This window comes from Ictidomys tridecemlineatus, chromosome 4 (genome assembly GCF_052094955.1).
Source record: "Ictidomys tridecemlineatus isolate mIctTri1 chromosome 4, mIctTri1.hap1, whole genome shotgun sequence".
NCBI lineage: Eukaryota > Metazoa > Chordata > Mammalia > Rodentia > Sciuridae > Ictidomys > Ictidomys tridecemlineatus.
Window position 1 is genome coordinate 7581041 of NC_135480.1, and position 12587 is coordinate 7593627.

The 12587-nt window shown below is 49.1% G+C and overlaps 1 protein-coding gene across 1 annotated transcript; it reads right to left on the reverse strand.

Annotated features, from left to right (window-relative positions):
• Positions 1 to 7345: 7345 nt before the first annotated feature.
• Spdyc (speedy/RINGO cell cycle regulator family member C) lies at positions 7346 to 9616 on the reverse strand. The gene is given in 5 exon segments (XM_078045630.1): positions 7346 to 7362; positions 7365 to 7434; positions 7436 to 7528; positions 7639 to 7671; positions 7922 to 9616. Coding segments are annotated over 5 exon segments (300 nt in total). The 5' UTR covers positions 8009 to 9616.
• Between the last annotated feature and the right edge of the window lie 2971 nt (positions 9617 to 12587).

Consider the following 12587-nt stretch of genomic DNA (forward strand, 5'->3'; position numbering starts at 1 on the left):
GGATTCCCTGTGGCTGAGGGCCTTTCTCTTCCTCCTGTGATTTTTTTTTTTTTTTGGAGGGGGGAGGGTCTATCTGTGCTGCCCCAGACTGCCTGGCCTCAAACTCCAGGGCTCAAGTGATCCTTCTGCCTCAGCTTCCCTAGTAGCTGGGACTCCAGGTGCACCGCAGAAGTTCTCGCTGCATCTTTATTGGGTTATATTTGTTTGTTTGATTGTGATGGGGTCTCATTATGTTGTCCAGGTTAATCTCAAGAGAACCTCCAGCCTCAGTCTCTCAAGGACCTGGGGCTACAGGCATGCCACCATGCCCAGCTCCCTCTCATGCTCTTGCTGGGACTGGTGGTCCCGGAGGCTTGTATTCCTGAAGACCCTGTGGACCATAAGATCCACCACCCTGATGTCGGTCTCTTCAGAGGCCGCCTTGGGGAGCCTCTGAGAAACCTGCTGCTATCTCCAGATGACTGAACTGACCTCAATGAGGGGACATTCAGCCAGTGTCTGCTACAGAACTGATTGCTTTCTTGGTATGTAGGGAAAACCCCCCACACATCTGGGGTCAGAGACATCTGGGTTTCGAGCAGACTGCTGGAGAAAGTGAGCCTGCTTTTTCCACTCATGGGAATATTTTCAATTTTTTTCTTCTTTAAAAGACTTTTTTTTTTTTTTAGATCAGTTTTAGACTTGCAGGAAAATTACTGAGAAAGGACAGAGTTGCCTTATATCCTCCCTCCCTCCAGCAGCTGTTCCTGTTAATATCTTGCATCCATCCGGGTGGCATCTTTGTTACAGTTGCTGAAGCAATATTGATGCAATGTTATTAACTAACGCCTATCCTTTACCTTAGGGTTCATTGTAAGTTGGTGGGTTCAGACCAATGAGTAATGTCACGTATTCACCACTACAGCATCAGAGAGAAGTTTCACTGCCCTAAAAATGCCCTATGCTCAGAATAGAAGTACAAATTTGGGGGTTACTGACCATTGGTGCCATTGGAAAGAAGTAAAGGCTGGGGGTAGACACCTCTTTCTGATATGAAAATATCTCATAAACATGTCAGTTCTGCTTAAATTAGTCTATAAATTAACCACAATTAAGATTACAAGAGGGGACTGGGGTTGTGGCTCAGTGGTAGAGGACTTGTCTCACATGTGTGAGGCACTGGATTCGATTCTCAGCACCACATATAAATAAGTGAATAAAATAAAGGTCCATCAACAACTAAAAAAAATTTTTTTAAAGGCAAGGGCAGCTGGGTGTGTTGCTACACATCTGTAATCTCAGCAACTCGGGAGGCTGAGGCAGGAGGATCCCAAATTCAAGGGCAGTCTCAGCAACTTGGTGAAATCCTATCTCAAAATAAAAAAGGACTGAGGACAGTGGCTAAGCACCCCTGGGTTCAATCATTGGTACCAGGAAAAAAATAAAATAAAAAAGTGGGGATGGGAAAATCTAGGGGAAAAAATAAAGTTGGGTTCATAATTTGCATCTTAGAAGAAGTTCCAAATGAACTCAAGATACAAATGTAAAGCATGAAAACAAAAATCTAGGGCTGGGGATGTGGCTCAAGCAGTAGCGCGCTCGCCTGGCATGCATGCGGCCCGGGTTCGATCCTCAGCACCACGTACCAAGAAAGATGTTGTGTCCGCCGAGAACTAAAAAATAAATATTAAAAATTCTTGGGGCTGGGATGTGGCTCAAGCGGTAGCGCGCTCGCCTAGCATGCGTGCGGCCCGGGTTCGATCCTCAGCAGCACCACATACCAACAAAGATGTTGTGTCCGCCGAGAACTAAGAAAAAATAAATAAATGTTAAAATTCTCTCTCTCTCTCTCTCTCTCTGTCCCCCTCTCTCACTTTCTCTTTAAAAAAAAAAAAAAAAAAAAAAAAAAAAAAAAAAAAAAAAAAATTCTCTCTATCTCTCTTTAAAAAAAAAAAAAAAAAACTTCTCCTTTAGCTCTATAACCAGGAGCTAAAGGAGAAGTTTTTGTAAACATCTCAGTGTGGAAAAGGTCTTTTAAACTATGACACACTCAGAACATAAACACAACACTCAGAAGCCATAAAGCTTGCTTGCTTGCTTGCTTTATTTATTTATTTATTTATTTATTTAATTTTTTGCATTGTTGGGCATTTAACCCAGGGCTTCACACATACTAGGCAAGTACTCTACCAGTGAGCTACATCCCCAGGCCAAATTTTATTTTTTGCTTTTAAAAATCTATACAAGGCTGGGGGTGTAGGCAGTTGAAGAATGCTTGCCTAGCATGTGTGAGGCCCTGCATACCGTCCCCAGTACTGTACCACAAAACAAAAACCATGCAGGGGATGAGGGTGCAGTTCAGTGGTGGAGTATGTGCTTAGCACGTTCAAGGCCTGGGTTCAGTCCATAGCATCACACAAACACACACAAACCATCTATACTGTGCTGTAGTTTGGGATCTGAAGTGTTCTCCAAAAGCTCATGTGGAAAGGTTTTTGGTCGCAGACACAGCCATGTTCAGAGCGGTGATCTGGGGAAGTGGTTGCATCAGGAAGATGCTGACCTCATCAAGGGCTTAATCCATGAAGGGATTCAGAGCTGAAGGGACTGCTAGGAGGTGGCAGGACGGTAGGAGTTGGGACCTAGTTGAAGGGAGTGGGTCCTGGTGTGGCTTGTCCTTGTGGACTATATCTTGTCCCTGGCCACTTTGTTTCTCTTTGCTTCCCATCTGCTATGAGGAGAGCAGCCTCCTCTGCCGCACGCTTCTGCTGCCAAGATGCTCTGCCTCGCCTTGGGCCCCCAAAATGGAGCCAGCCAAGCATGGATTGAAACCTGGAAAACTTTCCTCCTTCATGTTGTTTTTCTCAGGTATTTTGCCACAGTAACAGAAATCTGACTAACGCGCAATGTCAAAGGATGAACTGGAGAAAATATGGATAATTAGTATTTTAAAGGGCTATTTTTCTCCATTTGTAGAAAAAGAATTCTTATCTGTCAATCAGAAGCCAGAACCAGTGGGATAAATGAGTAAAGACAAGGACTGTTCACAGAAAGGATAAATGGCTCTTAAACATAAGAAAAGACACTTGAGCTCACTGAAAAAAAAAAATAAGTGTGAACTAACACTTCACCAAGAAATCATTTTCCACTTAATTTGTCAATGATAAAAAATCTGAGCAGGGTGGGGCATGCCTGTAATTCCAGTGGCTTGGGAGGCTGAGGCAAGAGGGTCCCAAGTTCAAAGCCAGCCTCAGCAAAAGTGAGGTGCTAAGCAACTCAGTGAGACCCTGTCTCTAAATAAAATACAAAACAGGGCTGAGGATGTGGCTCAGTGGTCGAGTGCCCACGAGTTCAATCCCTGGTACAAAAAAAAAAAAAAAAAAAAATCTGGTACTTCATGGGTTGGTGAGAATTCTGGAAAAATCAAGCCTTTCTTATGTACTCCTGGAGGGGTGGTGAATAGCCAGAGGGACATTTGGCAAAAAAAAAAAAAAAAAAAAAAAAAAAAGACAATTAGGGCTTATTCATTGGCAGAGCAATTTTTAAAATTTACCCTACAGATAATTTTTTTTACATGTTTATGACATCCTTACAAAGTCACTCACAGAAGCTCAGCTTGGTAGCAGAAGCCTGCTATTAAGTGAAGAAACAAGTATGGGTCAGTAAGGGACTAGTTACTTTATAGCTACTTGTATCTAAAAATGGGAATATAAAAAGGGACATATGGATTAAAAATTTTAAAAAAAATATGTTGCTAGGTCAGCAGCAGGATGCATGGAATTCTATCAGAGTTTAATAAAAAGCGGTGAGAAACAGACGCATATTTGGTTCAGTGATTTTTCTGATACTTCTGACACAAAATATCAACTTTCCAGCATGGACCATGTTCACAATTCCATTCCTTCTGTCACCATCCTGGAGCCTGTAACAGACCCAACAGGTTAAGAGTTCCATCTCACCGGCCACCCCCACTTCTGCCCAGCTGACTGTAAATTTGAAGGTTCCTAAATCATTCCTTGGGCTTGGCAATGTGGTAGAAGGCTCGCAGCACTCAGGAGAGTGTTTACTTACTGTTACTGGTTTATGATAAAGGAAGCAGGTCAGGAACAGCTAGATGGAAGCTGTCACCAGGTGAGGTATGGGGTTGGGGTGCAGAGTTGCCCTCTCCTGCTCCCAGCACACCTGTGTTCAAAGTGTTTGTCTCTTCAGCATCCCCCACCCAGAGTTGTCACCCTTGAGTGGTTGCAATCTCCTTATGAATAATTCAGGGGCTTTTATGAACAGCAAAAGATTCTTCTATTGCCCTGAAATTCCATCGGTCTTAGGAGCTCTGTGCCATTTAGATGTGAGTGCATGATTATAATGCCCCATTTGATGATGTATGGATTCCTTCCTGAAAGGATGTAAGAGACTCGCTTTCATTGCCTCTAGGGCAGGGAACCAGGAGGCAGGGAGTTGAGGGAATAAGGGGACTCTTGGTTCACAATGTACATGTGAATATATTGCCTTTTTGAAATTCAGTACTGTTTTGAGGGGCTACTGAGGACTGGACCCAGGGCACCCCGCATGCTAGGCGTGCACTTCCATGAAGCTGCATTCCCATCTCCCTCCCAATACTTTCTAGTCCTTAGCTTCGTTTCGAATGTCCTCAACCTCTAGGCTTTTAAAATCCTCCCCAGTTCTGAGCACTGAGCCCAGGGATGCTCAGGAACCCAGGAGGTTCCCCACCCTATTTTTAAGTTTTATTTTGAGACAGGATCTCAATAAGTTGCTGAGGCTTGCCCTGAACTTGCCATGCTCCTGCCTCAGCTCAAGTAGCTGGGATTCCAGGCGTGCACCCGGCTGGCATCTTCAGGCTTTCTTACTCTGCCCCTTGAGATCCACTCTAGAGCGGGCAGGTAACCCCATCCGACTTGTAGACTCCTCCCCACTCCCCACTTGTTCCATCCCCTCTGTGAACAGCCACCCCTGCTGGGCTCACTACTTCCGCACCTTCCCTCCCCTCTCCTCAGACAGCACCAGAACCCTCCTGGGACTAACCCATTCAAACCTCAACACTCATTGCAAAACAATACCCATGTGACAGGCCAGGCAACAGAGGCACAAGACTTGAAATAACAAGCAGGGACTCTGGAATTTGAAATTAAACTGTTTGGCTCCGAAGGGCAAGTCATAACCACTGCCCTAGACTACCCGCCCATGAACATCCAGGCCCAGTTAAATGTGCCTCCTCTGGGAAGCCTTCCTTCTCCTTCAGTAGCAAGAAATTTACTGAGTGCTCAGTATGTCTTTCCTTTGGGGGAGGGGGAGGGAACTATAGGATAATAATCACTACATTATATTATTATTTAAACATTATTATTCCTAAATATCCTCAAGTCTGACCCTGAAGACATTTCTGACCTGGCCACAGAGCCATTTTCCATTTAAACTTTACCCAGTAGGTCTGGGAGCCCCTTCTTAGGGCTGCGAGTATCCCAGCTCATTGAATCCCAGCTCCACTGTGTAGTGTTCATAGATGGTGGATGTTACAGAAGGGAAACTGAGGCTCAGAGACCGGCCGCCACGGGAAGAGGAAGAGCTGGTTCAAAGCCTGTGCTCACAGGCCTAACCCTTTGACCCTCTCACCATCACACTGGGTCAAGGAACCAGGCCAGTACCTAAGCAGTTGGTGTCCTGTAGACACACGTTAGTTAGAGGATCAGGACCAGAGCGGGTACACATTGTTAGGAGGAACGGGTAGGGGAGGGGCAGTGCTGCCACCTAAGGCCCACCAGACAGGAGGCTGGGGGTGGGGGTGACACGTGTTACATAGGGGAGTGGACAGGCAGGCAGCTCCTCAGCAGCAGAACTCAGTCCCCAGGTGTGGTGGAGGCTTGGGGAAGACTGGGAGGGGGCCACAGAGTGAGCCTGGAGGGGAAACTGGTGAAACAGCCCATGTGCCCCCCTCCCACATCCTGTTGGTCCCACTCCCACCTCCCAGGTCCCCAAGCAGACCCTCCTCAGCTCCTGTCTCCAGCTCTAGCTGCATCTGGGGGGCAAGACAACAAGGAAGTCCTCACCCCAGAGGTTTTTGGCCACTGAGAAGCAATTTTGGCAGCAGGATGGATGGCACTCAGAGATCAGGGAAGGGCAGCTGGATGAGGTGTGGGAGGTCACACCTGTGATGCTGGGGCAAACCAGACAGGCCACAGTGTGGGGGTGAATGGCCAGGTTCCTGGGGTGTAATGGTTAATTTAAATCATCAACTGATAGACCCATTACTTAAAATTGGGAGCCATCTCGCCACAAAGCCATGAAAAGATAATTTCAGCTATAAATTACTGCAAATTCTGAACCTGCTTGGAATGCCTGCCCGGGCCTTGAACTCACCCATGCCTGGCTCTCTGACCAGATAGCAGCCCTCTCTAAACTGTAGTGACGCCTCACAAATCTTGGCCTTCCCTGGCCAGACAACAACCCTCTCTGAGGCTCTAATGACCTTCATAAATTCTGATGTCGGGGCCAGCAAAAATGTAAACTACCATCAGTGTTATGCTGGTCAGAGTTCTGTTATCTGTAAAAAGTTGGGGTGCTGTCTTGTTCCCGCGGTTTTGGGAGGGAGAGGCAGCCAGGCCGGTCGAAATAATAAGCTTGCTTTAATTTGATTTTAATTGGAGTCAGTGGTCTTTTCTTGCGTCCTGGTCTAACACAACTTGATTGGATTAAGATATTCCAAGGATTAGGAGGGTTATGGGTTTGTCAGTGAGACTCTGTCTAGGAATGATTGGCATGTGGAATAGCCAACTGAAATGGAGACCCTCCCTAAGCGTGGGCAGCACCAACCAATAGGATGATGGCTTGGATGGAATAAAAGTTGGAAGAACCGAGGAAGCAGCAGCAGATGCAAGCTCAATTCTTCTTGAACAGGTTCTTGATTACTGGTGTGATCGTCTGAGGATATTAGACTCCTGCTTCTTCACTTTTCAAGGTGGATTCTCAAGAAGCCTTTGGTCTCAGACTAGAGTAGAACTGATCCCTCTAGTTCTGGGGCTTCAGCCTCTTGAACTGCCCAGCTACTGGTTCCCCCAGCTCTCCAGCCTGCAGACGGCCATTTTTGTGGACTATCACTTCCGGTCACATATGAGAACCTAATAGGTCCCCCTTTTATAATTATACTTCCTGTTGATTCTGTTCCTCTAGAGAAGCCTAATACATGGGGTAAGGGGCCCCAGGCCTGACAGCAATCCCTCTGAACTTCACCTTGGTGGGGACACCACTTCCAAGTCCAGGCCCAGTGGGTTGGCTTGTTGGCCATGACCTGGGAGGAGTAGAGTGGACAGTGAGTTGGGATGGCAGCCCAGCCTCACCCGCTCACAGCGCTGGCTTAGAAGCCCATTTGTGCCACAGTATGTCCCTTGGGTGCTGGAACTTACCCACTCGGGAATGCCAATCTTCCCCCAGGGCCCATGGAAAAAATCTCACATTTAGGTTTCTCCAAGTCCTCCTCCATCTCATTTGCAAGGAACACAAGGGCATGAGGTCAAGGGTCAAGTCTATGGCCTCCGCCCTGTCCCATCCTACCATACCCAGACCCTCAGTAGTGTCCCGCTGCCCACTCCTGCCACTCATAGTGCCAAGAACTGCTGTGGTTGTGCTCACAGAGCGTCAGGTTAGCACACGGAAGGAGACCAGCCCCACAGCCAGGAGGAACTGCAGACAGGCAGGGGCAGCCAGAGGCCCTGGGGATGAGGCCAGCAGCCAGGTTCCTTCACACTCCAGAGGTTTTGGACAGGGAAGAAAAGACAGTAAAATGAGGGGCCCAGCAAAGATAAGGGGAAGGGTTCCCCCAACAGTCCAGGGGACCCAGCAGCACTGAATCCCATTAAGTCAACCTTCTACTCAAGTGACCCCAACCTCTACTTTGTTACTCTCTGTAACAAACTCCACTTTGCTTCCTTACCGTATCTGAAATCTGGAAGCAGGTGTCTTTGGAGAGGAACTCCTGGAAAAAGCTGTCCTCTGGAGGTAGAGAAGAAACACAGGTCATGCCCCATAGATAAAATGGTCAAAGCCCAAACCACCACTGAGCCCATGTTCTGACAAGACCCCCCTCCCACCTGCCACACCTGTCCAGAGAGGCTTGGGAGGCCGGCTTGAGCAGAGCAGGACCCTGCCTTCCACATCTCTTTGTATTCTTGACCCCATCGCCCTTCCCATGCCAGCCTCCCGGGAACTCACCCAGAATGTTGAGGAGGCCTGGACTCCTGGCCCTGGTGGGGATGAAGAAACCCATGACCCCCCCTTGTTGGCTGCAGTCCCCCAACTTCACCTGGTGATAACCACAAGACAATGGCAGGGTCTCTGGCATCACTTATCTCATGGGGAGTAGGAGTAGGGTGGGGCAGGGTGGAGCAAGGGGACCTAAAGACACAGCAGCCTCAGGACTTGGTACCTATACAATGATCCCACAAATCAAAGAGGAAGGTGAGGCTGGCCAGAAAGAGGACCAGGAAGGTGGAGGGCAGGGTGCAGAGACTCAAGGATTCAGAACAGAGGGCACCTGGGAGGCCTGACAGATGGGGAGGCCAGGAAAGAAGCAAAGATCTGGGCTGGGGATGTGGCTCAAGCGGTAGCGCGCTCGCCTGGCATGCGTGCAGCCCAGGTTTGATCCTCAGCACCACATACCAACAAAGATGTTGTGTCTGCCGAAAACTAAAAAATAAATATTAAAATTCTCTCTCTCTCTCTCTCTCTCTCTCTCTCTCTTTAAAAAAAAAAAGTCAATTGGTCTGGGGCTTGGGATGTGGCTCAAGTGGTAGCACACTCGCCTGGCATGTGTGAGGCACTGGGTCCGATCCTCAGCACCACATAAAAATAAAGATATTGTGTCCATCTAAAATAAATATTAAAAAAAAAAAAGAAGAAGCAAAGATCTGCTGAGGACTGCAGCACCCCCACCCTCCTCCTGGTGCCCGGACCAGAGAGTAACAGCAGCAGCAAGCACCTCCTAGGTGCTCGGGACTGTGCTAAAAGCTCCAAGGGCTTCATGTTACTGCCCCCTGGAAGGCAGGTGTCACAGGGACCTATTTGGCAAAGGAAGCAACCAGTCTTCAGTTAGGTGAAGGTGGAACCCACATATTCAAAAAGCCTGAGGACTTTCCCCTTGCTGCCCAGATCTCAACCCCCTCCTACACCAAAGAGTTGGAAGGGCACATGCCCCTATATCAATGGGAAACTGAAGACCAAAGAGAATGACATCAAATAGTTGGATTTAGAACAAGTTGAGATTGGGGCCTCCTCAAACTATGGTTTGTTTTTTTGTTGTGATGGGGATTGAACCTAAGGGCAGCCCCAGCCCTTCCCCACACCCCCCTGTGGTGCTTGGGATTCAACCCAGGGCCTTCTGCATGCGAGGCAAGCACTCTACCAACTGAGCCACATCCCCAGCCCTTCCCAGCCCTATTTTGTATTTCACTTAGAGACAGGGTCTCACTGAGTTGCTTAGCGCCTCGCTTTTGCAGAGACTGGCTTTGAACTCGTAATACTCCTGCCTCAGCCTCCCAAGCCCCTAAGATTACAGATGCGCGCCACAGCGCCTGGCTCAGGTCTTAATATTTTTTAAATTTTAAGACAGGGTATTTTTAAATTACTGAGGCTGCCCTCCACCTTTCGAGATCCACCTCAGCCTCCTGAGTCGCTGGGATTACAGGTGCGGGCCACCATGCCCAGTTCCTCATTTTCAAGCTGCTTCCCTAACCTTCCCTTAACCTTTCATAGAGATGCCAACCAAGGGGCTCTGGAGAAGGTGCCAACCACCCCTCTCCTTGCCCCACACCCCAAGGTCAACCTGGGAGTCTTCAGCTGGCCTCCCACAAAGCAGGCTCCTCCCTCAAGAAGCCTCACAGGCCAGCAGGAGTTAACCACAGCTTAACTCACGACCCTGGGCACCAACCATTTATATATCCCAAGGGTGGACCCCGCCCCACCCCTCCACCAATCAGAAACCTCTGGAGAGGGGGCGTGGCTTCACTTCTACCTGTGAAGCCAGTCACCACCTGCCTTGCAGCTGCCAGGTAAAAGCTTTCTCAAAGCTTCCTCACCCCTAAGAGGGGCAGGGCTGCTGGACCTGGGGCCTGAAACCCCTACAGGACAAGAAGCTAAAACATCCTCCTGCACCCCCCCCATGCTGTACTTAAACCCAAGGGCTCTCTATCACTGAGCTACACCCCCAGCCCTTTATTTTTTGAGACAGGGTCTCTCTAAATTGTTGAGGCTCGGGCTGGGGATGTGGCTCAAGCGGTAGCGTGCTCACCTGGCATGCGTGTGGCCCAGGTTCGATCCTCAGCACCACATACCAACAAAGATGTTGTGTCCGCCGAGAACTAAAAAAATAAATATTAAAAAAAATTCTCTCTCTCTCTCTCTCTCTCTCTCTCTCTCTCTTTTAAAAAAAAAAAATAAATTGTTGAGGCTAGTCTCGAACTTGAGATTCTCCTACCTCAGCCTACTAAATTGCAGAGATTACAGATGTGGGTGTTGTTAGTAGCTTTACTTCACAAAGGAAAAAGCAACCACTAAAATGCAGTGTTGTTTCCAGAGAGGTTAAGTAATTTACTTCCAGTAAACAGAAAGTCAAGTTTCCACCTAGCTGTCTGGTCTGGTCTTCACAAAGGCATCTGAAGGTCCTTCTGTCTGTTTCAAGACTGATTCTGATCAAAGCCTGACCTAGAGAAGGTTTTGAGTAAAACCCAGTAGTGACCCCCAGATGGGCTGTGTTCACCCGGTCTCCTGTCTACTGGTAATGCTAGAGATCAGAAGAGATTGCAGAAAAGAAGCCCCAGGGTCTGGGTATGCAGCTTGGTGGTAGATCGTTAGCCTGACATGTGGGGGATGGCGGGGAGAAGAGGAGGGAGGATAAAGAAAAGAAAAAAGTTGTGGATTAAGTGCAGACTCCTCAGCAGTAGTGTGTTCCAGTCTGCAATCTTCTTCCCGCTTCCCCGGCTTCTCGTGTGATTTATCCCACTAGGAAGTCAGGCTTGCCCATGCCCAGCCCCCAGACCTGACTTGATCCAATACCTAAGCGTGTTGCTCCTACTTTCTGAATGAATAAATGGCTTACAAGGCCCCGCTGTCCCTGCTGCCCTTGCTCATCTCTCCACCCACAGCCCGGCCCTGGCCCTCCGTCACGACCCGCCCAGGACAGTGTAGATCTGGAACCTGAGCAGACATGGCGCATGCCCCATCTGAGCAGGAGCTTAAAAGCCCCAGCGTGGCTCTGCCATTACTCTCATCCATCTGCCAGGAGCCTGGTGTCCCCCTGGAAGGGCAGCCTCTCCATCCAGGTTCTGGAATAAAGAGGACATGGAACTGAGTCAGAGCCACACACTCTAAGGGGTGTGGAAAATGAGCAAGAAATCGAATCTTGTTCTTGAGAGCCACAGAGATGTTGGGGTTGTCTATGATTCTGTAGCTCTGCTACAGGCAAGACAGCCTGCAAGACTAGATCCCCATGGCTCATGTCAGGAAAAGAAAACCAAGAAGACCAGAGGCCAGGCTGGCCATGGAGCTCGGTGGCAGGGCACCTCCTAGCACTGATGAAGCCCTGGTTCCACCCCCAGCACTGTCAGGAAAAAAGAAAAAGAAAAAGACCAGAGGCTCCTATCCCAGCCAGGCCCCACCAGCTTGCAGAGAGGCGGTATCTTTCTAGTAAGGCTTGGCTTCCGCCCTCCTCCCAGTTCCTACAGAGCACAGCAAAGGTTCTGCCCAGCGGGAGAGGCAGCCTTAGAGACAGAGCTCCGCAAGTTGCCCTTGGGAACCGGTTTTTCTGGAACAATGCCTGTGAGCACTGTCCAACAAGACGGAGATCTTGATTGACAGCCGTTGAGAGAGCACTCAACATCTCCATCCTAGTACAACAAGGAAAGGGCAGAGCAACCAGGAGAGCGAGAGACAACCAGGGAAGGAGATAGCCGCCAAGGGCCCTAGGGGGTCACAGTCCACCCTGGGGCTGGGAGAGCTGTGGCCACGCACTAGGCTGCACCCACTCAGGAACAGTCAGAGCTGCACCCAGACCCTCCACAAGAGGCAGCAGCCAGGCTGGTACAGGGCTGAAGCCTGACCTTGGTTACTCTGCCCTGGTCACCACTCCTAGGAAAACCAGCTTAAAAATAAAACTGCTCCCTGGCAGCCCGGAAGCCCGAACACACACAGCAAGGCTGCACTGTCGCACAAGCAGGCAGGGAGGGAAATTGCAAACCACCAGTCCCTGTCTGAAGTGGGCAAAAACACAAACACTCAGCCACAGGAGCAGCCTGCAAGCCACACACTCAACCCCACAGGAGGGAGGGGCTCTGCCTCAGTCAGGAAGCCCAAACTCGGACCAGTGACTGAGGTATGCCGCTCCAGGGCAACCCCGAGGAAGACAAGGTCACCAGAAAAATAGGAAAAAACCCTCTGAGCCTAACCATCCCAGGCTACATGCTGCAAGGACATAGACGTCAGGGGGTTAACTCAGGCAGGGCACCAACAAGTGACCAGGCACGCAGGACAGCTGCACTGAGTCCTGAGATCCGTATCTGGAGTTGCTACAGTGTTATCAAAAATATGCAGTTTTCCACCAAGAAGTC